Below are 22,496 nucleotides of genomic sequence, written 5' to 3'. Positions count from 1 at the left end.
CGTCCCACTGTACTGCGGCACTTTGCAATCTTTCTCCATTTAAATAATAACTTGCTCTTTGATTTTTTTCTGCCAAAGTGCATAACCTCGCAATTTCCAACATTATACTCCATCTTTGGGCCTTAATGTTAGCTGTGGCTCAGTGGGTAATACCCTTGCCTCTGAGTCAGAAGGTTGTGGGTTCAAGTTCCAATCCAGAGACTTGAGCACATAAATCTAGGCTGACACTCCAGTGCAGTGCTGAGGGAGTGCTGCACTGTCGGAGGTGCTGTCTTTCGGATGAGAAGCTAAACTGAGGTCCGTCTGCCCTCTCAGGTGGACGTAAAAGGTCCCATGGCACTATTTCAAATAAGAGCAGGGAGTCATCCCCTGTGTCCTGGCCAATATTTATCCCTCAATCAACATAACAAAAACAGATTATCTGGTCATTATCACATTGCTGTTTGTGGGAGCTTGCTTGTGCTGAAGTTGGCTGCCACGTTTCCCACATTACAACAGCGACTGCGCTTCAAAATTATTTAATTGGCACTTTGGGACGTCCAATGGTCATGAATGGCGCTATATAAATGCAAGTCTTTCTTTCTCAGTATTTTCAGTCGAGTGTAAGGAACAGATCACAGTACAGACAGTTTTCATGGTATTTCAGTGCAAAGCAAGAACATCCTTTTCTCGTGTTTTGCATGTCCTCAGGATGTCCTAAGCGCTTCACAGCCAATGATTTACTTCACTTGGTTTGTAGCCAAATGCGGGCAGCCAACAGCAAGATCCCACAAACAGTACAAGAGATGAATAATTAGTTAGTCCGTTTCTGGTGGTCTTAGTTGAGGCAGGAGCCTTGGTATTAATGCTCGGGATTGGCCAGGACATTCAAACTCCCCGCTCTTCCAGCAGTGCCATGGGATCTTTAATATCCATTTGAGCAGATAGACTGGGTCTAATATTTCATCTGTAAGACAGCACCTCCGACAATGCAGCACCCCCTCAGTACTGCACCTACATAATGAATGAGAAATCTCCCAAATTCTTCAAAATGATCAGGATTTTATGAAAAGTTGATTCTAAAGGTTTAGACGTCAAACCATGCTGGGGCTAAGGTCGTGAGAGAACACGATGGTCAGCTGAACCGTTCTAGTCCGTTCTTCATTCAGCGGTAAATTGTGTGAGTCAAAGCGCTTAAGGACTTTGAGATTATGTTTGTCGTTCCAAGCATTTAATCTTCTTCAAGGCAAAGATGTTACGTGTTGAAGAATGGAACACTTTATCCAGTGGGACCAAGTGTCTGTCGCGAGCTCTCCCAGGCCAGGTAGAGCACAGCCATATACCGAGAACAAGCTCTTTCTACTCTTGCCGAACAACATGCCTCAACCTCGAGCTGGAGAAAAGCGCCCTCTACTGCTCCTTGGGGATGGATTTCCCATTTCCTACGCCAACCATCCTGTGGCCACTCTGTAGAAAGTGACAACTTTAGGTAGCCTTGTGCCACGGAATGTCAGCCACTAAGAACTGGGTTGAGTCCGTCCCAGCCCATTTTAATTTGGACCTTTAGTGCCAGCTGAGGGAGGAGACATCCATCCCATCGGCCAAGTTGGACTTAAGCCCAGAGGTCAGAGGTCACTGCACCAGCCAAGCAAAACAAGACTTACAGTTCCCATCAGTGCCTGTACATCAAATCCGAACTCACACGTACCTTGTTACACATGAACAGCATGAGAAAGTTACCCCCATCCAGCCTGCCACATCCAGACAACAGTGCAACCACATACACCATTTACCCATCCCTTAACCACGTAATGTCCTGGGAGAAACAAACAAAAACATAGAAATAAAATCTGTGACCAATTCAGGATACTGGGAAACGCCTCTCCAACTCCCAAAGACAATCAAACAAATTTCATAGGGATGGTTTCTACAATACCGCCAGAGCCTCATCCTGAGACCCGTTTCATGTACTGAACCAGAAAGCGAGGATTCTGGACCTGTCACAGCTCATACAATACGTGCACCAGAGCCCTCCTCATTCCGGGATGCTGGCGATCGATAGGGGTCGTTCACGCTCACGGAATCCACCACAATGGGGCTAGCTATGCAACGCCCCCAGCAACATTGTCCATTTACAGTCCCTGGCGCCAGCAATGGACAAGCGGGAAACGGTGATGGTGGAAAAGAGGGCAGGCGGGTGAAGGACATATCTCACGTGGCAAACATGGCGTTTCACTCTTCAAACCTCCCTCCTTCCTCGCACCCCAGCTCACTCGCCTCGCTCCAGCTCGCTCCCCTCCCCCCACCTCACACTCCCCCCACCTCCACCTACCTCCCCCCCACCTTGCTCCACCTCCCCCACCAACCTCCCTTCCCCCCCATCTCACTCCCCTCCCTGCTTCCCCCCCACCCACCTCGCTCCACATCCTCCCACCTTGCTCCACCTCCCCCCCAACTTCCCTCCCCCCCACCTCGCTCCCTTCCCCCTCACCTTGCTCCCCATCCTCCCCCCCTACTCCACCTCCCGCCCCCCCAACCTTCTGCCCCCCCACCTCACTCCCCTCCCAAACACCTCGCTCCTCTCCCCCTCACCTCCCTCCCCCCCCCACCTCGCTCCCCATCCTCCCACCTCCCGCCCCCCAATCTTCCGCCGCCCCCAACCCCAAACCCCGACCCACCTTGTGCCTCCCCATGATGGCTCCGTGGGTTTCATTAGCTGTACAGACCTGGGAAGTCCCAGTTTCAATCCTAGTTTATGCTGAGTTGGTTAATCCCATCTGGGGCAACAATGGGCACTACAATTTGCCAGTGACTTGAATTAGGACAGTGAAAAATAGAAAACATAGAAACATAGAAAATAGGTGCAGGAGTGTGCATTGGCCAAGGAGAAGATCGGGCCAATAGTCTGGAGACACTCATGGTCAACCTTCACTCATGAATAAGTCTTACAAATTACACATTTTAACCCAACAGTTACGCCCTGCAGATGTGAATTCCAAAATTAGGATTCTAACCAGTAAAAGCTGGGCGGTTGGGAATACTGCCGACCTGGTGTGACGCATGCAGCTGCCATTCTTGGTTTGCCACAGGTTGCACCTCACCGGTGAGCGGCAGGACCACAGAGGGCACCTTGAATTGACAAAACCCCACACAGACGGCCGAGCACTGCTCCAGGAGGACCAGGCTCTGAGGAGGCGGCTGAGGGCGCCCGGCAACATTTAGAGCGTTGCAATTTACGAAGATACTCGTGAGTAATTATCATTTGAAGCGTTTCATTTGTTCCATCAACAACCGTTTAATAGGATTAAACCTGACACATTTCTGACCCGACAAGCAAGAATTTTACTTGTGGCTGATTTCACCTGACTTTTGTTTTTGATCAAGTTGGGGAAAAATACCTCGAAGTTATGAATCGTGTCCAGTAGTGGCAGGTACTGGAGAGGGCCCGGTGCCTGTGGAACTGTATCTCAGCAACATTCAACACTTCCACAAGAGGATGGGAGGGGAGACAGCTGATAAGGAGAGAGGACAAGGCACTGGAGCTGAACTCAAGGCCATGGACGAACAACAGGGACAAATTCAAGCCTGACTTTGCACAGCTCTCAATGCAAGTCATCTAGCGCTCAGAAGCCCAAGGAAAGGCTTTTACGTTTAAGATCGCCAGCTCCGGTCGGACATATTCCTGGAGGTTTCATCACCGTCAAACACCCTTTATTATCCTTCTCCAATACTTTCATTACTTAATAAGCAAAAATGAAAAATACACCATTTTTTTAATGCCCCGACGATTTTTCTCCCGGGTCCCCCACATACAACTTGTATTTATATAGCGGCTTTAACGTAGTGAAATGTCCCAAGGCGCTTCACAGGAGTATTATGAGATAAAAAATTTGACACCGAGCCGCATAAGTAGAAATTAGCGCAGGTGAGCAAAATCTGGGTCAAAGAGGTAGGTTTTAAGGAGCGTCTTGAAGGAGGAAAGGGAGGTTGAGAGGTGGAGAGGTTTAGGGAGGGAGTTCCAGAGCTTGGGGCCCAGGCAACAGAAGGCACGGCCACCAATGGTTGAGCGATTTATAATCAGGGATGCTCAACAGGGCAGAATTAGAGGGGATTAATCTTCAGTTTCAGTAGGGCAATCCGGGTGGATTGGCAACCCAATGCCTGCTTGGTGGGAGGGTGAGGAGGGATTTGAAAACCAGCAAGCTGTGCACCCACCTTCTCAGATGCAGAGTTGACAAGCCAAGCGAACCCTGCCCCTCCCTTGATACAGATGTTTACAAACACAGACAGCTAACTTGAGGGAAAATTTGGTTCATAGCAAGCAGATGTTTTCACCCAGTTCGCAGATCCCACAATAGTCTGACTAACTAGGGCTACGTTTCCATCTCTTCAGGGCAGTGTATTGTTTTGAAGCAAGGTTTCTACTTTGAGAAACAATTAAAGGCAACTTGCTGTGCCCGGCATTCCACAAGTCATGTAAAAATGTGCTTGATGCAAAAATGTCTCCGCCCTTGCCTCAGCTCATCCGCTGCTGAAGCCCTCATCCATGCCTTTGTTACCACTACGCTTGACTATTGCAACGCACTCCTGGCTGGCCTCCCACATTCTACCCTACGTAAACTAGAGCTTATCCAAAACTCGGCAGCTTTTGTCCTCGCTCGCACCAAGTCCTGCATACCCATAACCCCTCGCTGACCTACATTGGCTTCTGGTTAAGCAATGCCTTGTTTTCAAATCTCTCCATGGCCTCGCCCCTCCCTATCTCTGTAATCTCCTTCAGCCCCACAACCTCCCCCCCCCCCGCCACCCTCGAGATCTCTGCGCTCCTCTAATTCTGCCCTCTTGAGCATTGGTGGCCGTGCCTTCTGTTGCCTGGGTCCCAAGCTCTGGAACTCCCTGCCAAAACCTCTCCGCCTCTCTACCTCTCTTTCCGCCTTGAAGACGCCCCTTAAAATCTACCTCTTTAACCAAGCTTGTGGTCACCTGCGCTAATTTCTACTTATGCAGCCCGGGGTAAAATTTTTTATCTCATAATACTCCTGTAAAGCGCCTTGGGACATTTCACTACGTAAAAGGTGCTATATAAATACAAGTTATTGTTGTGATGAACCTTTCCCGTGTCTTGGTGGTGTAGGACTAGGCCGCACGCGTCGGAAGTTGCTGGCTTTGATTGTGAGTTGGGTTGTTTGCTGATCTCACTTGGGTGAGGTACAGGAGATCGGACAGCACCCATGGAACCTTACACCCACTAGAAATACCACCATCAAAATGGGGAAGGGAGGGAAAAAAGGGAACATAGGAACAGGAGTCAGCCATTCAGTTCCTCGAGGCTGTACCGCCATCCAATTGGAATTGGAATAAATAAATAAAAGACAAGCATATCACTGTACTAAAAGACAAAATGATAAATGACTGTGATGGTGATATTCAGCTGCTCTTTTCCTTCTGGGACCACACTGTCCACCATTTGCAGTGATGTCACACGTTTCAACATGTAGGAAAGGCTTACCTTCAATTGTGGAGTCAGCCAACACTAAGGACAACAAGGCCATTACAACGACAACACGAGGCATCATCAAGTAACTAGGTAACCGCATCCTTGGCAATGACCTTTAACACCGGCCTGGTAGCTGAGGCCTGTACCAGCGTAACTGTGCGTCTTCAGATTGGATTCACTTCAAGTCTGGAAAGAGAGGATTAAAAAAAAAGAGATTATAATTGTGCACATTTCAAGACAAAGTACCCATCAAAGTCTCGATTTTATTCAGTGGGATGCTGTTTTTAAATTTAAACTAGTGGGGACTGAGTGGTACAGTAGTCCAGATTGGGCTTTCATTTCAGGGAGTTGGGACCATATCCAGTCCTCACAGGTGGTTCCTTATTCTCCGAGCTGTAAGAGTCACAAGTGAAAGGAATTTTGGCAGAGTTCACCCACCTCCCTCACACAAGCCGCAGTATGGCTCGGGTGTAACAGGCAAGTGCAGCATTGGCACAGTCAGGGTTATTTTCCGAGCCAGGAGTTTAGACACATGGCTAGTGCAGGGTAAAGGGAGTTCAGAGTTCTTCTAAAATATGAAAATGATCATTTTAAATTGCTAGGGTTGCTATCCATTGTGCGTACAGTTCCGCACAGGGAGTGTGGGCCTGTCCTGGCCAATCAGCAAGGGTTTGGAGCTCCGCAGAGAATCTGCCATTCCCTTCCCAAGAAATTTACCTTTTTCTTTTCACATAAAACACTTCAACTTCGGTGAAAGATCTCGAACACCCATTGTTGGCTCAGTTAGCAGATGGGCCACCCACCGTGGTAATGAATCAAACAGAGAAGGCCTCCGGGTTTGTAGTAATTAGCAGATCCCAGCCAGAGGCTGTAGCTGGGGTGCTATGACTGGGCTCAGCACCCCTGGGCTAGGACGAGGGTCAAGAGGCAGGGCCCCTCCCCCCATCCAGCGATCCCTGATGGGAAGAGCGCATGTGCAGATGGCAGGTGAGGAATAGTCAGGGCTCAGCTCTGACATCCCCTTTGGCCAACACTCACTGAGCTCACACATAAGAACTAAGAACATAAGAAATAGGAGCAGGAATAGGCCCTACGGCCCCTCGAGCCTGCTCCGCCATTCAATAAGATCATGATTGATCATCGACCTCAACTCCACTTTCCTGCCCGATCTCCGTATCCCTGATTCCCCTGGACTCCAAAAATCTATCTATCTCAGCCTTGAATATATTCAGAAACTCAGCATACCCTCTTGGGCAGAGAATTCCAAAGATTCACAACCCTCTGAGTGAGGAAATTCCTCCTCAGCTCCATCTTAAATGGCCGACCCCTTATCCTGAGACCCCTAGTTCTTGACGTTCAAGCCAGGTTGCGAGCTTTGAAGGGCAAACATAATTTCTGGACCTGTACCACAAAATGAGTCAGCACCTTCTGATCGGTGAGGGAGAAAGAATATGCAAAACTACAGCATCCTTCCAGTTAAAAGCAGCTATATTAGCATCTAGTGGGCAACTGCCTGAGACACGATCAATAGAAATTGCAGAGTAAGGTTAATACTGCAGCTGAGATGAGAAGTCGCCTGTTCTATAAAAACTTCTGGCTTTAAAAATCCTTTCCTCTAATTCAATTGCAAGATTTAATTTCTAATATTTTTCTAATATAAGAGACAGTTGGCTTCTCTTCCGATCACAGCGGTCACATTGAATAAACTCCCTCAAAGAATGAAGGCCGCCTGAACGGGTTAGCTAGAAACACATGAATAAAAAACACACTAAATGTCGCTCTCCCGCTCTCTCCTCCAACCACCTTTGAGGTTACTCGTGAGGTCAAGGGGAAGATTCGCATCCATTCAGTGAATAGACTGACAGCTTCAGGACAGATAAATAACCTGGCTGATTCAGCACTAGTTTGGGACTCAGGCCCAGGATCTTTCATTGCCATCGACCCTCCCATTACAATAACAGTGAAGAACTAATAATTTCCTGATAATAATTAACTAATAACAACTAATATCTAATAATTCCCGCCGCCCCAAAAAAAGCAGACTCCTGTAGTCACACGCTTAGCAATATTCAGGGCGACGGTCGGGCCTTGGTAAACGAGGCAGACCCTGGTGTCATTTATCAGGCGTACATTCAGAAAGGCTGAAATCCATATGTAAATACTAGATATGTATATCTTCAGGAGAGAATGTCCTGTATCTGGCATAGAGTCTTCAGCTCACCTGATGTAGGATGTAAGAATGTAGATACAGGACCAGGCCGATCAACTCCTCAAGCCTGCTCCGCTATTCAATTAGATCACGGCTGATCGGCAGCTCAACTCCATTTACCCGCTTGAGCTTCATACCCCTTGATACCCATACCCATCAAAAATCTACCTACCTCAGCCTTGAAAGCTCTAATTCTCCCCCGGCATCCACAGCTGCTGGGGCAGAGAATTCTAGATTTCTATTGCCCTTTGTGTGAAAAAGTACTCCCTGATTTCCTGCCTAAATGGCCGAACTCTAATTTTAAGATTATGTCCCCACATTCTTGATTCCCCCATTAGAGGGAATAGTTCCTAAGTAATGTATCGTGAGGAGAGTTTTACACAGAATATACAACACAGAAACAGGCCATTCGGCCCAACCAGTCCATGCCAGCGTTTATGCTCCACTCGAGCCTCCTCCCGTCTTTCCTCATCTAAATCTATCCCTCTATTCCCTTCTCACTATATGCTTGTCTAGCTTCCCCTTAAATGCATCTATACTATTCGCTTCAATCACTCCCTGTGGTAGCAAGTTCCACATTCTCACCACGATCTGGATAAATACGTTTCTTCTGAATTCCCTATTTGATTTCATGGTGACTATCTTATATTGATGGCCTCTAGTTATGCTCTTCCCCACAAGTGGAAACTCTCTCTCTGTATCCACTCGATCAAAACCTTTCACAATTTTAAAGACCTCTATTCGGTCACCCCTCAGCTTTCTTTTTTGAAGAGAAAAGAGACCCAGCCTGTTCAAACTTTCCTGATAGGTATAACCTGGCATCTCTGGTATCATCCTTGTAAATCATCTCTGCACCAGTGCCTCTATATCCTTTTTATAACATGGTGACCAGAACTGTACGCAGTGCTCCCAGTGTGATCTAACCAAGGTTTGATACAATTTTGGCATAACTTCTCTACTTTCCAATTCTATCCCTTAGAAATAAACCCTAGTGCTTGGTTTGCTTTTGCTGTTGCCTTGCTAACCTGTGTCACTACTTTCAGTGATTTGTGTATCTGCACTCCCGGATCCCTTTGCTCCTCTTCCCCATTTAGATTCTTATTCTCCAAGTAATAAGTGACTTCCTTATTTTTCTTACCAAAATGTAATACCTCACAATTACCTATGTTGAAATGTATTTGCTAATTATATGCCCATTCTGCAAGTTTGTTAATGTCTTCCTGTCATTTGTTGCCGTCCCCCTCAGTATTCACTATCCCTCTCTGTCCAATTTGGTGTCAGAAGCAAAATTAGAAATTGTGATTCCAAAGTCTAGAGCGTTAATATAAATTGTGAACAACAGTGGTCCCAGCACCGATCCTTGTGGGACCCCACTTCCCATCTTCTGTCATGGCGAATAGCTAGCCGTTAACCCTAATTTCTGCCTTGTAGCCAGCTATCTATCCATTCTGTTACTTGTCCCCTGACTCCGCATGTGCTGACCTTATTCATTAGTCTATTATGTGGTACCTTATCGAAGGCCTTTTGGAAATCTAGCTATACTACATCTACTGCATTACCCTTGTCTACTGTGTCTGTTACATCTTCAAAGAATTCAATTAGGTTCGTCAAGCAATCTATGCTAACTATTCGTTATTATATTTATGCCTTCTAGATGCTTTTCTATTTTCTCCTTTAGTAGGGATTCCATTATCTTTCCTACCACCAATGTCAAGCTGATGGTCTATAGTACCCTGGACATGTTCTAGCTCTGTTCTTAAATATCGGTATAACTTTAGCTTTCCGCCTGTCCTCTGGCACTACACCCTTTTGTAACGAATTATTAAATATGTGTAATAGTGTCTCTAACTCTTCCCTAGATTCTTTTAAAATAGGTGGATGCAATCTGTCCGGTTTTATTCTCTTTGTGTTGAAGCAGTTTATTTAATATTTCACCTCTCCGCATTTTAAATGCGGTTATATCATTTCTAATCTCATCATCCAATGCCTTGTCCGCCTGATCCATCTCCCTGGTAAACACTGAAGCAAAATAATTATTTTATATTTCTGCCATTTTGCTATTGGTGCCTGTGATTTTATCATGTCCATCCCTTAGTGGCCCTATTCTGACAGCAATGTAGCACTCTCAACTCTGAGTCAGAAGGTTCAAGCCCCACTCCACGACTTGAGTGCATAATGTAGACTGGCACTCCAGGGCAGTACTGAGGGAGTGCTGCATTGGCAGAGATGCCATGCCTGGGATGTGATGTTAAACTGATTGTGCTTGTGCCTCAGGTGGATGTTAAAGATCCCGTGGTACGATTTTCAAAAGAGGAGGAAGTTCTTCCAGTGTCCTGGCCAATACCCCTTCCTCTTTAACCACCCCACCAACAATAACCAAATTAACTTTCATCTCACGGTTGCGTGTGGGTCCTTGCTGTGTGCAAAATGACTACCAGTGCGCTTAAAGTAATTGATTATACATGAGGCACTTTGTCATTTTCTAAGCAATGTGATAAGATGCACTATAATGCAAGTTTATCACCCTTTCATTGGTGTGAGGCTGGCATCCTATCGAGGGGCTTTCTGACTGCGATGTTCTATCAGTCATAAGTTTAATTACTTTAAAGAGAGGAAACCAACCCCAATGTAAAAGATGGGAGATTCCAGTACTCGAACTACAATTGTAATCCTCACCCCTCCTTCTCTCCCCCACACGCTATATATTTACTGTCCCTCTATCTCCAAGCTCAGGTCGATCTATAATTGGAGCCAAACCACGTATCAAAAATGGAGTCTATAAAGCTCCACCATGCTTTAAGGTGTCCGCTTTGGTTCAGTGGTAGTGCTCTCGCCTCTGTGTCAGAAGGTTGTGGGTTCAAGTTCTACTCGAGAGACTTGGGCACATATTCCAGACTGATGCCCCAGTGCAGTGCCGAGGGAGTGCTTCACTGTCGGAGGTGCCGTCTCTCAGATGTAACGTTATGAGCAGGAGTGTTCTCCTGTTGTCCTGGCCAATATTTATTCCTCAGCCAACACCGAAAACAGATTATCTGGTCTTTATCACATTACTGTTTGTGAGAGCTTGCTATGCACAAATTGGCTGCTGCGTTTCCTACACTACAACAGTGACTATACTTCAAAAAGGACTTCATTGGCTGTAAAGCACTTTGAGATGTCCTGAGATCGTGAAAGGTGCTACAGGAATACTAGTCTTTCTCTCAGGCACAGGACCACCATTCCTCATAATTTACTGAGGAATCGTATCAAGGAAGATGCAATGCACACAATGAGAAACAATTGTGGAATGTAGTGTCAGCTGTGGCTCAGTGGGTAGCACTCTCACCTCTGAGTCAGAAGGTTGTGGGTTCAAGTCCTACTCCAGGGGCTTAAGCACATAAATCTAGGCTGACACTCCAGTGCAGCGCTGAGGGAGTGGTGCACGGTTGGAGGTGCTGTCTTTCAGATGAGATGTTAAACCGAGGCCCCGTCTGCTCTCTCAGGTGGACGTAAGAGATCCCATGGCACTATTTTGAAGAAGAGCAGGGGAGTTAACCCCCAGTGTCCTGGCCAATATTTATCTGTCAATCAACTTAACAGAAACAAATTATCTGGTCATTATCACATCGCTGTTTGTGGGAGCTTGCTGTGCGCACATTGGCTGCCGCGTTTCCCACATTATAACAGTGACTGCACCTCAGAAAGGACTTCATTGGCTGTAAAGTCTTTTGAGAAGTCTGGTGGTTGAGAAAGGCGCTATATAAAATGCAAGTCTTTCTTTTTGTTATCACAGTGTCAAGCTTGCTGCACTTTGAGGCGTAAGTTGCATTCACCGCACTAACTGTACTGGTCACATCCTGCAATATCTGACGCACAACCCAGACTGCACAGTCTGGGCTCAGAGCCTGTTAAACGTGTGCTGCGGGAAGACATGGGAATTTACAACTTTCTGCAATGTCACATGTCCATTTCAAACCATGCCTCGTCCTAAAGTGAAGCCAAATTAAAGTTGAAGGCACTTCAATGGGATAATGAGACTGCTTTGCTCATCTTCAATCTATGGCCGCTCAACTGTCATGCCACCTGTCCCACAATGCCCTCCCTGGAAATGACACGTGCCATCTTGCACACAGCTGAGGGTTGTTAGTGCTGAGGAATGGAATTCTTCCCAATGTCGTCACGCTCCCAGGTCAGGTAGAGCACAGCCAGATGCAGAGTTAAAGCACTTTGTAACTTGACTGATCCCCAACCTTAGACCAGCACCCTCCTACCGCAGCAGTGTGGCATTTTTATCCATTCACCCCGATCCTGTCACCACCAGCCCACCCCCCACCCCCCCCGCCCCATCCATCCTGTGGCCGCTCTGAATGGGATTGCTAAATAGTCCTGAATACGATACAGTGTAGTGCTGTAGACCATGCCCATCAGGAACTGGACTGAGATGGAGACGGCACAAACACATGTTACATAGCCAGCAGACAGATTTCACAAGTTTTGGCCGGACCTGTGCTCAACTCTGCACCGCACAGTTCTCTCACAAAGTACCTTCACAGAATAAAACCGTTCTCTTGATCGAAACGTTTTTATTCCAGCAAGTTATTCAGCCTCGGATGTGACTTAAAGAAGAATTTCAAACGCGTCTCCCACCAATCCTTCTATTGTCTGGGGAGTATACACACTTATTGTATCTGGGACATTTCCTCAATGTAAGCAATGCAATGGTAATACAGGTTGAACTTCCCTTATCCAGAACTCCCTTATCCGGAACCACCCTTCGTCCGGAACCATTCCCGGCCACCGGGTGGCGCATGCACAGAACTCCAACATGAACAAATTGAAGTCCTTCCTCGCTGCCGACTCCCGCAATCGCTGGCCTGACCCCGCGATCCACTGCTCCCACCCCTCGCCATGGTCTCTCTGCCGCTCTCCCAGCCCCAAGCCAGCCCCGATATCCCCTTGCTTGATACCTGCACCATCCAATTTAACGTGAGCACCCCTCATCCAGAAAAATCTCTTATCCAGAACAGGCCAGGTCCCGAGGATTCCGGATAAGGGAGGTTCAACCTGTACAAGATAAAAACCCCAATGGATAAAATCCCTTCCCATTCACTCACACTATAGAATTCCAATGGGACAACACCTTCCTAATCACGGCCATTGAACAGAGTTCCAAAGGATCAAAATCCTTCACCATTCCTTTTTGTTCATTCTCACCAAACAGAATTCTGACTGGGGCACATTCCTTTCCATTCCGTCCCACTGTGTAGAATTCCAACAGAGCACATCCCTTCCAATTCACCCCCAAAGGGGTAGGTTCCTTCCTGTTCACTCCCATCGTACAGAATTTCAATGGTGCAAATCCCACCACAGAAAAACCCTTCGCAAACACCCCTGCCAAAAAGGATTCCACTGGGGTCAAACTCTGTCCATTCACTCTGATTATACAGATATCCAATGGATCAAGTTCTTTCTCATTGTCTGGAACCCAACCACACCAATTATTCAAGCTTGACTGCCACTGTAATAGCTGGGCTGGGCAAGGACCTCCCGGGCCAGAAACAGTTCTCTCACACCTCCCGTCAGTCAATGCAAGAAAGGCCTGCTGTGAGAAATCTTTAGCACACTTCCTCCCGGAACCCTCTTGCTCAGGGGTAGCTTCAAAATCGGCAAACTCAAATAATGGGGGTTTATGAATAATTTCAAAATAATTGCTTTCCAGCAGTGTTGATTTTCTCTTTTAACAAATCTCCCTCTCTGGGTCCCACTCTGAGCTGGGCAGCATTCCCCCAGAGGTCAGGCAGGCAACCTTGCGCCAAGGCCTCAGTCAATGTTGACTCAATTAAAATTTTAATAGGAGGCATTATAAAAAAGATATTACTTTGTAATGAGTCTTAGATCTTTGGGCACTGACATCAATAATTTTCACTCAGTCCCCAAGATATGTAACCCTTAGGATTCATAAAGCTGAGGTGCAACGCTCACTCAGCATTTTACAAGAGAACACAGGTTACCATAGTAACAGTGATGTAATTACAATGTCTGAACACATCGGAATAGGGTATGATTAGAAGGAGTGTTTGCAGTCGAGAACTTAAAATCAGCTTGAGGGGCCTTAAAGCATCAAAAGATATCTGAACAGTAGTTACCGTAATCGTCCATTTAGGAATGCAGACACATAATTGTGTATGAACACCAGCTGCCTCAGCCAATCAAGACATTTTTTGAGGATGTTTCCAGTAGAGTGGACAAGGGAGAACCAGTTGATGTGGTGTATTTGGACTTTCAGAAGGCTTTCGACAAGGTCCCACACAAGAGATTAATGTGCAAAGTTAAAGCACATGGGATTGGGGCTAGTGTGCTGACGTGGATTGAGAACTGGTTGGCAGACAGGAAGCAAAGAGTAGGAGTAAATGGGTACTTTTCAGAATGGCAGGCAGTGACTAGTGGGATACCGCAAGGTTCTGTGCTGGGGCCCCAGCTGTTTACATTGTACATTAATGATTTAGACAAGGGGATTAAATGTAGTATCTCCAAATTTGCGGATGACACTAAGTTAGGTGGCAGTGTGAGCTGCAAGGAGGATGTTATGAGGCTACAGAGCGACTTGGATAGGTTAGGTGAGTGGGCAAATGCATGGCAGATGAAGTATAATGTGGATAAATGTGAGGTATCCACTTTGGTGGTAAAAACAGAGACAGACTATTATCTGAATGGTGACAGATTAGGAAAAGGGGAGGTGCAACGAGACCTGGGTATCATGGTACATCAGTCATTGAAGGTTGGCATGCAGGTACAGCAGGCGGTTAAGAAAGCAAATGGCATGTTGGCCTTCATAGCGAGGGGATTTGAGTACAGGGGCAGGGAGGTGTTGCTACTGTTGTACAGGGCCTTGGTGAGGCCACACCTGGAGTACTGTGTACAGTTTTGGTCTCCTAACCTGAGGAAGGACATTCTTGCTATTGAGGGAGTGCAGCGAGGGTTCACCAGACTGATTCCCGGGATGGCGGGACTGACCTATCAAGAAAGACTGGATCAACTGGGCTTGTATTCACTGGAGTTCAGAAGAATGAGAGGGGACCTCATAGAAACGTTTAAAATTCTGATGGGTTTAGACAGGTTAGATGCAGGAAGAATGTTCCCAATGTTGGGGAAGTCCAGAACCAGGGGTCACAGTCTAAGGATAAGGGGTAAGCCATTTAGGACCGAGATGAGGAGAAACTTCTTCACCCAGAGAGTGGTGAACCTATGGAATTCTCTACCACAGAAAGTTGTTGAGGCCAATTCACGAAATATATTCAAAAAGGAGTTAGATGTAGTCCTTACTAGTAGGGGGATCAAGGGGTATGGCGAGAAAGCAAGAATGGGGTACTGAAGTTGCATGTTCAGCTATGAACTCATTGAATGGCGGTGCAGGCTAGAAGGGCCGAATGGCCTACTCCTGCACCTATTTTCTATGTTTCTATTTATTTTAATTTTTAACACTTCCTTGTGTTGATTGGCTGTTACTCTTCTGCAAATTTCCCACAAAGTGTGCAGTGCCTGAATCTTAACTGCAGTAAAACGCTTCCTAAGCGTAACTCATCAAATTAAAAAATTTCATCGAAACTCTCCCTGATGGCCTAGTCAGATAAAAGCACTAAATCTGCACAAATCAGCTGGTCTCAGCTTCAATCACCAACCCGCCGGTCTGTATTCAGCCGAGTGGGAGTGGGGTGAAACTATCACTGGCCTCCGTGTCTATCTCAGGCTAAGGATGGAGAGAGAGAGAGAGAGAGTGAGTGAGTGTGGGAGGCAGAGAGAGAGAGAGAGCACAGGAGGGACAGAGAGAGAGAGAGAGAGGGACATACAGACAGAGAGAGAGAAAGAGTGAGCGTGGGAGGGACAGAGAGAGAGAGAGAAAGAGAGGGACATACGGACAGAGAGAGAGAGAGCACGGGAGGGACAGAGAGAGCGAGGGGGAGAGGGACAGACAGAGCGAGAGAGAGAGAGAGAGAGCAAGGGACAGAGAGAGGGAGAGTGAGAGAGTGAGGAACAGACAAAGAGAGAGTGAGAGGGTTGGGGGGCGGGGTTCCGGCTCCGAATCACCCTCCAGTGAATCCTGATGGTAAGCGGATGTTGGGCGAGGACTGGGTCATGTCCACCTGTGCCGCCTCGCTGATGGTAGAATTAGGATTGCCAATCCTGGTTGGACGTATTCCTGGAGGTATCACCACCTGACACTCTCGCCCCAACCCCCCGCTCCCGCCACTGGTCACCTGACACAACCATCCTCACGGCACATCGCCCACCCACATCGACGGCACAGCAAACGGAAACTCCGTTACCCGATTGGGTGCTATCAGTCACTCCGCTTTTTTTCCTCATCTCCAATATTTTTATAACTAATAAATGAAAGTGTGCAAAGAAAATGAAAACAAAACACGTTATTTTAAATGCCTCCAATGATTTTTCTCTAAGGTTGCTGGAAGCAATGTCTGTAACATTAATCAGTCCTGGTAACTCCAGCACAGCCCTGGATGGAATGGCCCGCTCTGATTAACTCGGCTCACAATACAGGCGTGCACCAGGGTGTCTGTGCAGATTGACAGTGGCACGAGTCACATCTTCAACAGGGAACGTTGGAGACAACAAAATGACCAATGATTAAAACTGTGACACAGAATCTGTGAAGCTTCACTCACAAGCACGCAATAGATTCCCAATGAAGCTTTGCTCTTACAGCTCTTACCCTCTTTCCAACCACGAAACCATGCATCCACCTTGGCCATAGTACCAGCTGTACTATCAGATGCCCTCCAGTGCCCTCAGTCAACTCACTGCTCAGCTTCCTACCCTTTACTGTGACACTCCCAGTGACTGATATCTCTCTCGCACACACAGACTCTGAGGGTCAGCGAAGATCCAGCTTTCCCTCCCATTCTGCCAATCACACTCCATCCCATTTTCCACAAAAATAAAATCTCTACACACCCAATCCTTTTTGAATCTTACTTTACAGTGATCAATAGGCTTTGTTCAATATAAGAAATAGGAGCTGGAGTTGGCCATACGGCCCCTCAAGCCTGCTCCGCCATTCAATAAGACCACGTCTGATCTTCCCGTGATTTCTTTAGTATCCAAGAATCTATCGATTTCAGTTTTGAATATACTCAACAGCTGAGCCTCCTCTGCGGTAGAGAATGCCAATAATTCACAACCCCTTGATTGAAGAAACCTCTCCTCGTCTCAGTCCTAAATGGCCAACCGCTGATTCTGTCTATCCTCCTGACAGCATAATAGATAGTTTTCCAGTGCTCCCCCCCACCCCCCACCATCATCAGCCCCCCCCACCAGCCCCCCCCATACCCCCCTCCCCACCACCACCACACCCCCCTCCCCCACCACAACACCCCCTCCCCCACACGCACCCCCTTCCCCACCACCATCACCCCCTCCCCCACACGCACCCCCTCCCCCACCACCACACACCCCCCACACCCCCTCCCCCACCACACCCCCCCTCCCCCACACGCACCCCCTCCCCCACCACCATCACCCCCCTCCCCCACCACTACCACACACACCCCTCCCCCACCACACACCCCTCCCCCACCACACACCACCACCCCTGCTGGAGTATAACCAATATCGACAGTAGCTGCGGAGGTAATGGTGAGGGACGAGGCTAGACTCACCCGAGCAGAGTCAAGCAAAAGCAGCTCCAGTTCCCCACACATCTGGCACAAAAGGGCAGAGGCAGAGATGATTAACAATGACTTTCTGACACACCAGCCTCAATCTTCAAACACATTTCTCAGGAGCAATATTCTCACTGGAATGGTCCTTGACACATCTTGGCAGGGCTTCATGCGATCCATAATGTAGCAGTGGAGAGAGGAGGTGACTCAGTGTTTCCTGAAGTATGTGAAAAGCTTCCCCCCCCACCCCCCCCACCCACCCTCCCCCCTTTATATTGGAGGTGGGGAGGGAAAAATAAGCTGAGCGCTTTCAGCCAGACGAGCCAAGCTCTAATAAGCGATGGATCTGATTTCAGCTCTCCATATTCATCAGACTAATGCAGCTTCCAAGCTGCCTGAACGCATTAGCAGCCGCAGCAGTCAGTATTAATTTCCGGGACGATCTGCATTAGAGAGGCGACTCTTCGATTGCGCTGAATTCTTCTTTTCCCATAATAAAATTGGGATTGCCGGAAGGCGACGAGCACTTTGGGGAATTTGCTCACAACAGGGCAGCCCACCCCTTTAAAACAATTCATTTCAGCCAATGTGACCAGGGGCACTGCCACACACCATGCCCACAACTGCCTCAGGGTCAGTGGGCACACTCTCACTTCCAAGTCCAAACTTAGGTGGGTGGCTTCCACACCTATGCTGGACACGATATCCAGGCGGACACTTCAATACTGAGGGAGCACTGCACTGTGGTGAGGTGCTGCTCCTGGGGATTATCTGTGAATCCAACACCACCCAGCTGCCTGTTATCGGATGGTTCAACAACAACTTGTATTTATATAGCGCCTTTAACGTAGTGAAACGTTCCAAGGCGCTTCACAGCAGTGTTATAAGACAAAAAAATTAATTTGACACCGAGCCACATAAGAAGAAATTACGGCAGGCAACCAAAAGCTTGGTCAAAGAGGTAGGTTTTAAGGAGCATCTTAAAGGAGGAAAGAGAGGTAGAGAGGCGCAGAGGTTTAGGGAGGGAGTTCCAGGTGGTTATTAAAGATCCCACACTACCAATTTGAAGTTATAGCAGGGAGCTCTCCCGAAGTCCTGGCCATCATTCCTACCGCAACCAACGCAACAAAGTAAAGATCGCGGCTGCAATCATACTCCCACATTTAAAGACTTACATTTCTATAGCACCTTTCACGTCCCGAAGCTCTTTACAGACAATTAAGCACTTTTTGAAGTGTAGTCAGGGTTGCAATATAAGAGATGCGGCAACCAATGTGTGCACAGTAACCTCCCACAAACAGCTATGTCATCATGACCAGATCATCTGATTTGGTGATGTTGCTTGAGGGATATGTATTGGCCAGCGTTGGTACAAAGTGGTTCCAGCTTCACGCCAACAATAAACTTCTTGTGGCATGTGAATCAGGAGTTAAGTGATCCTTGTATCCAGCATTGCTTGATTTTGCAATGATCAGATTTGTTTCTGATCTAATTGTAAGCATTTTCCAATCAGCTGTGTCAGCTGTGGCTTAGTGGGTAGCATTCTCGTCCCCGAGTCAGAAGGTTGTGGGTCCCACTCCAGTGAAGAATGAGAGGGAATCTCATAGAAACATATAAAATTCTGACGGGACTGGACAGGTTAGATGCAGGAAGAATGTTCCCAATGTTGGGGAAGCCCAGAACCAGGGGTCACAGTCGCATCAAAGGCAGTCCCTCGGAATCAAGGAAGGCTTGCTTTCACTCTTAGCATGAGTTCTTAGGTGACTGAACAGTCCAATACGAGAGCCACAGTCTCTGTCACAGGTGGGACAGATAGTCATTGAGGGAAAGGGTGGGTGGGACTGATTTGCCGCACGCTCCTTCCGCTGCCTGCACTTGATTTCTGCATGCTCTTGGCGATGAGGCTCGAGGTGCTCAGCGCCCTCCCGAATGCACTTCCTCCACTTAGGGCGGTCTATGGCCAGGAACTCCCAGGTGTCAGTGGGGATGTTGCACTTTATCAGGGAGGCTTTGAGGGTGTCCTTGTAACGTTTCCTCTTCCCGCCTTTGACTCGTTTGCCATGGACGAGTTCCGAGTTGAGCGCTTGCTTTGGGAGTCTCGTGTCTGGCATGCGAACTATGTGGCCTGCCCAGCGGAGCTGATCAAGTGTAGTCAGTGCTTCAATGCTGGGGATGTTGGTCTGGACGAGGACTCTAATGTTTGTGCAGGGGATTTGCAGGATCTTGCGGAGACATCATTGGTGGTATTTCTCCAGCAACTTGAGGTGTCTACTGTACATGGTCCATGAGCCATACAGGAGGGCGGGTATTACTACGGCCCTGTGGACCATGAGCTTGGTGAGTTTTGAGGGACTGGTTTTCAAACACTCTTTTCCTCAGGCGGCCGAAGGCTGCACTGGCGCACTGGAGGCGGTCACAGTCTAAGGATAATGGGTAAGCCATTTAGGACTGAGATGAGGAGAAACTTCTTCACTCAGAGAATTGTGAACCTGTGGAATTCTCTACCACAGAAAGTTGTTGAGGCCAGATCGTTAGATATATTCAAAAGGGAGTTGGATGGAACCCTTACGGTTAAAGGGATCAAGGGGTATGGAGAGAAAGCAGGAATGGGGTACCGAAGTTGCATGATCAGCCATGATCATATTGAATGGTGGTGCAGGCTCAAAGGGCTGAATGGCCTACTCCTGCACCTATTTTCTATGTTTCTATGTCTTCAGCACCCAAAAATCTACGCTGATACTCCAGTGCAGTGAGCATTGCACTGTTGGAGGTGCTGGAGGTACCGTCTTTCAGATGAGACATTAAATCCTGCCCTCTCAAGTGGAAGTAAAAGATCCCATAGCACTATTTCGAAGAGCAGGGGAGTTATCCCTTGTGCCTGGCCAATACATAGCCCTCAATCAACATAACAAAAAAAACAGATAATCTGGTCATTATCATTTTGCTGGTTTTTTTTAGTGCAAATAATCACTTTATTATCACACCAGTACAAATTTAAACTTTAAGCCGGTAAGTGCAGTGGTACAGAGTGCAATCTGGGGCATTTTACATCCCCCACCCTCAACTCACACAGCAGCTCAGTGACAGCCTGGCTGGGTTCAGGAAAGTGAAACTGTTCCTTCCATTTTACTGAACCGCAGTCCTGGGGCACACAGGGCCCACCTCAGGCATCAATGGAGACAGGCACTGTGCCCAAATTGGCTGCCGCGATTCCCACGTTCAAACGGTGACTACACTGCAAAAGTACTTCATTGGCTGTAAAGCGCTTTGAGACGTCCGGTGGTCATGAAAGGCGCTATAGAAATGCAAGTCTTTCTTTCTTCTTTCTAACTGGCTCTGGGCAAAGTGGAGTGATGCACAGTCCTGCGAAGGGTGTGACTATGCTGTCAGGGGGTGAGTGCCCTGACCCATGATTCCGGCTGCAGTGAAGGTGTGAAGTGAAACAAACCAGTTTGTGCTATACTGCAGCTGTAATGTAAATGGCGCTTAATTGATCGTTCATCTCAGCTGTTTATCGGATCTTGCATTTACCTAAAAAGGTCAATCAGTTTACTTCAAAGGGATAATCATTGTGCTCGGAGCGCTTTGGGGAGTTTCTAAGAAATGTGATAAGTTACTATATAAATGCGAATTCATTTCTCAATTTCAATGAAAGAACTGTGCTGCTTTGTTTAAGGGAAGCTAAGCTTGGCTTGTATTCCCTTGGGTGGAGAAAAATGAAGGGTTATCTGGTCGAGATGCTTAAAATGTTAAAAGAGTTCAATAGGGTTGATGAAGAAAAACTATTTCTATATCAAAACAAAGGAAATCAAGAACAAGGGGGCATAATCTTAAAATTAGAGCTCGGTAATCCGTGAGGAAAATCAGGAAGTACTTGTTTACACAAAGGATAGCAGAAATCTGGAACCCTCACCCTGAAAAAGCTGCGGATACTGGGACAATCGGAGCTTTCAAGATGGACATCGGTTTGTTAGGTAAGGGTATCGAGGGATATGGAGCTAAGGCAGAGAAATGGAGTTGAGCTACAGGTCAGCCATGATGTCATCATTGTAGGCAGTCCCTCGAAATCGAGGAAGACTTGCTTCCACTCTTAAAATGAATCCTTAGGTGGCTGAACAGTCCAATACGAGAGCCACAGTCCCTGTCACAGGTGGAACAGATAGTCATTGAGGGAAGGGGTGGGTGGGACTGGTTTGCCGCACGCTCTTTCCGCTGCCTGCGCTTGGTTTCTGCATGCTCTCAGCGATGAGACTCGAGGTGCTCAGCACCCTCCCGGATGCACTTCCTCCACTTAGGGCGGTCTTTGGCCAGGGATTCCCAGGTGTCAGTGGGGATGTTGCACTTTATCAGGGAGGCTTTGAGGGTGTCCTTGTAACGTTTCCTCTGCCCACCTTTGACTCGTTTGCCGTGAAGGAGTTCCGAGGAGAGCGTTTGCTTTGGGTCAGCCATGATGTAACTGAATGGCGGAGCAGGTGTGAGAGGCTGAACGGCCTACTCCAGTTCCTAATGTCGCTATGTCCCTGATCAAATATCTCATTTGCTCAGGAGTAAAAGCGTTGCCTCATGTAGTACTTAGTCACGCTAACCAGGACAGGCTGGCGCAGAGATAGTAAAATGTCTCCAAGTGCTTCATAGGTTGAGGTCAGGCCCAAGTAGGAATAGCACGGAGATGAAGAGAAGTGGCCAAGATGAAGTGCCACAGTTAAAAGTACATCATCGCTTCAATCGTGAGTTTGTGGATGGGCTCAGATCCCAGAGACCAGGCTGTGAGGATTGCTGCAGCAATGTCCCAGTGCTAGCCTGGCACGCTGGCATCACACCAGGCCCCGAGAACGCATCAATACAGACCGCCGGGGCTCGTAGGTGTCAGCTGTGGCACTCTCGCCTCTGGGAAAACTCACTGCTCGTCTTCGAATCATGCTGTGGGATCTTTAACATGCGTCTGAACAGGCAGATGGGGTTCTGGGTTTAATGCCCCATCCAAAACACCGCAGCTACTCCGACAGTGCGGCCGTCCCTCAGCGCGACACTGAAATATCGACCGAGATAAATATCTGGGATGCCCGACCTTTCTGAACTCAGAGGCAGGAGTTACCAAGTGAGCCAAACTGCACTTGAGGGTCTTGAACTTTGACACGTTTCAGGGGCAACAGCA

General features: G+C 47.6%; 1 protein-coding gene across 18 annotated transcripts in view; it reads right to left on the bottom strand.

The window, feature by feature from the left end:
* Positions 1-22,496, bottom strand: part of LOC139228683 (receptor-type tyrosine-protein phosphatase S-like) — a 592,821-nt gene that overhangs the window by 435,888 nt on the left and 134,437 nt on the right. For 17 of the 18 annotated variants that reach the window (XM_070859939.1, XM_070859924.1, XM_070859930.1 and 14 more), the window contains exon 2: positions 5,489-5,662. In XM_070859939.1, the coding sequence (XP_070716040.1) occupies positions 5,489-5,576 (88 nt within the window). In that variant the 5' untranslated portion in view covers positions 5,577-5,662. Of the gene's footprint in view, positions 1-5,488; positions 5,663-13,810; positions 15,886-22,496 lie in introns of those variants that run through there. The other variant, XM_070859925.1, reaches the window with a different exon arrangement.

The sequence above is a fragment of the Pristiophorus japonicus genome, chromosome 18 (assembly GCF_044704955.1).
Source record: "Pristiophorus japonicus isolate sPriJap1 chromosome 18, sPriJap1.hap1, whole genome shotgun sequence".
NCBI classification, from domain to species: Eukaryota; Metazoa; Chordata; class Chondrichthyes; family Pristiophoridae; genus Pristiophorus; species Pristiophorus japonicus.
Note: the sequence above shows the minus strand (reverse complement) of the source record. Positions and strands in the feature narration are given on the sequence as shown.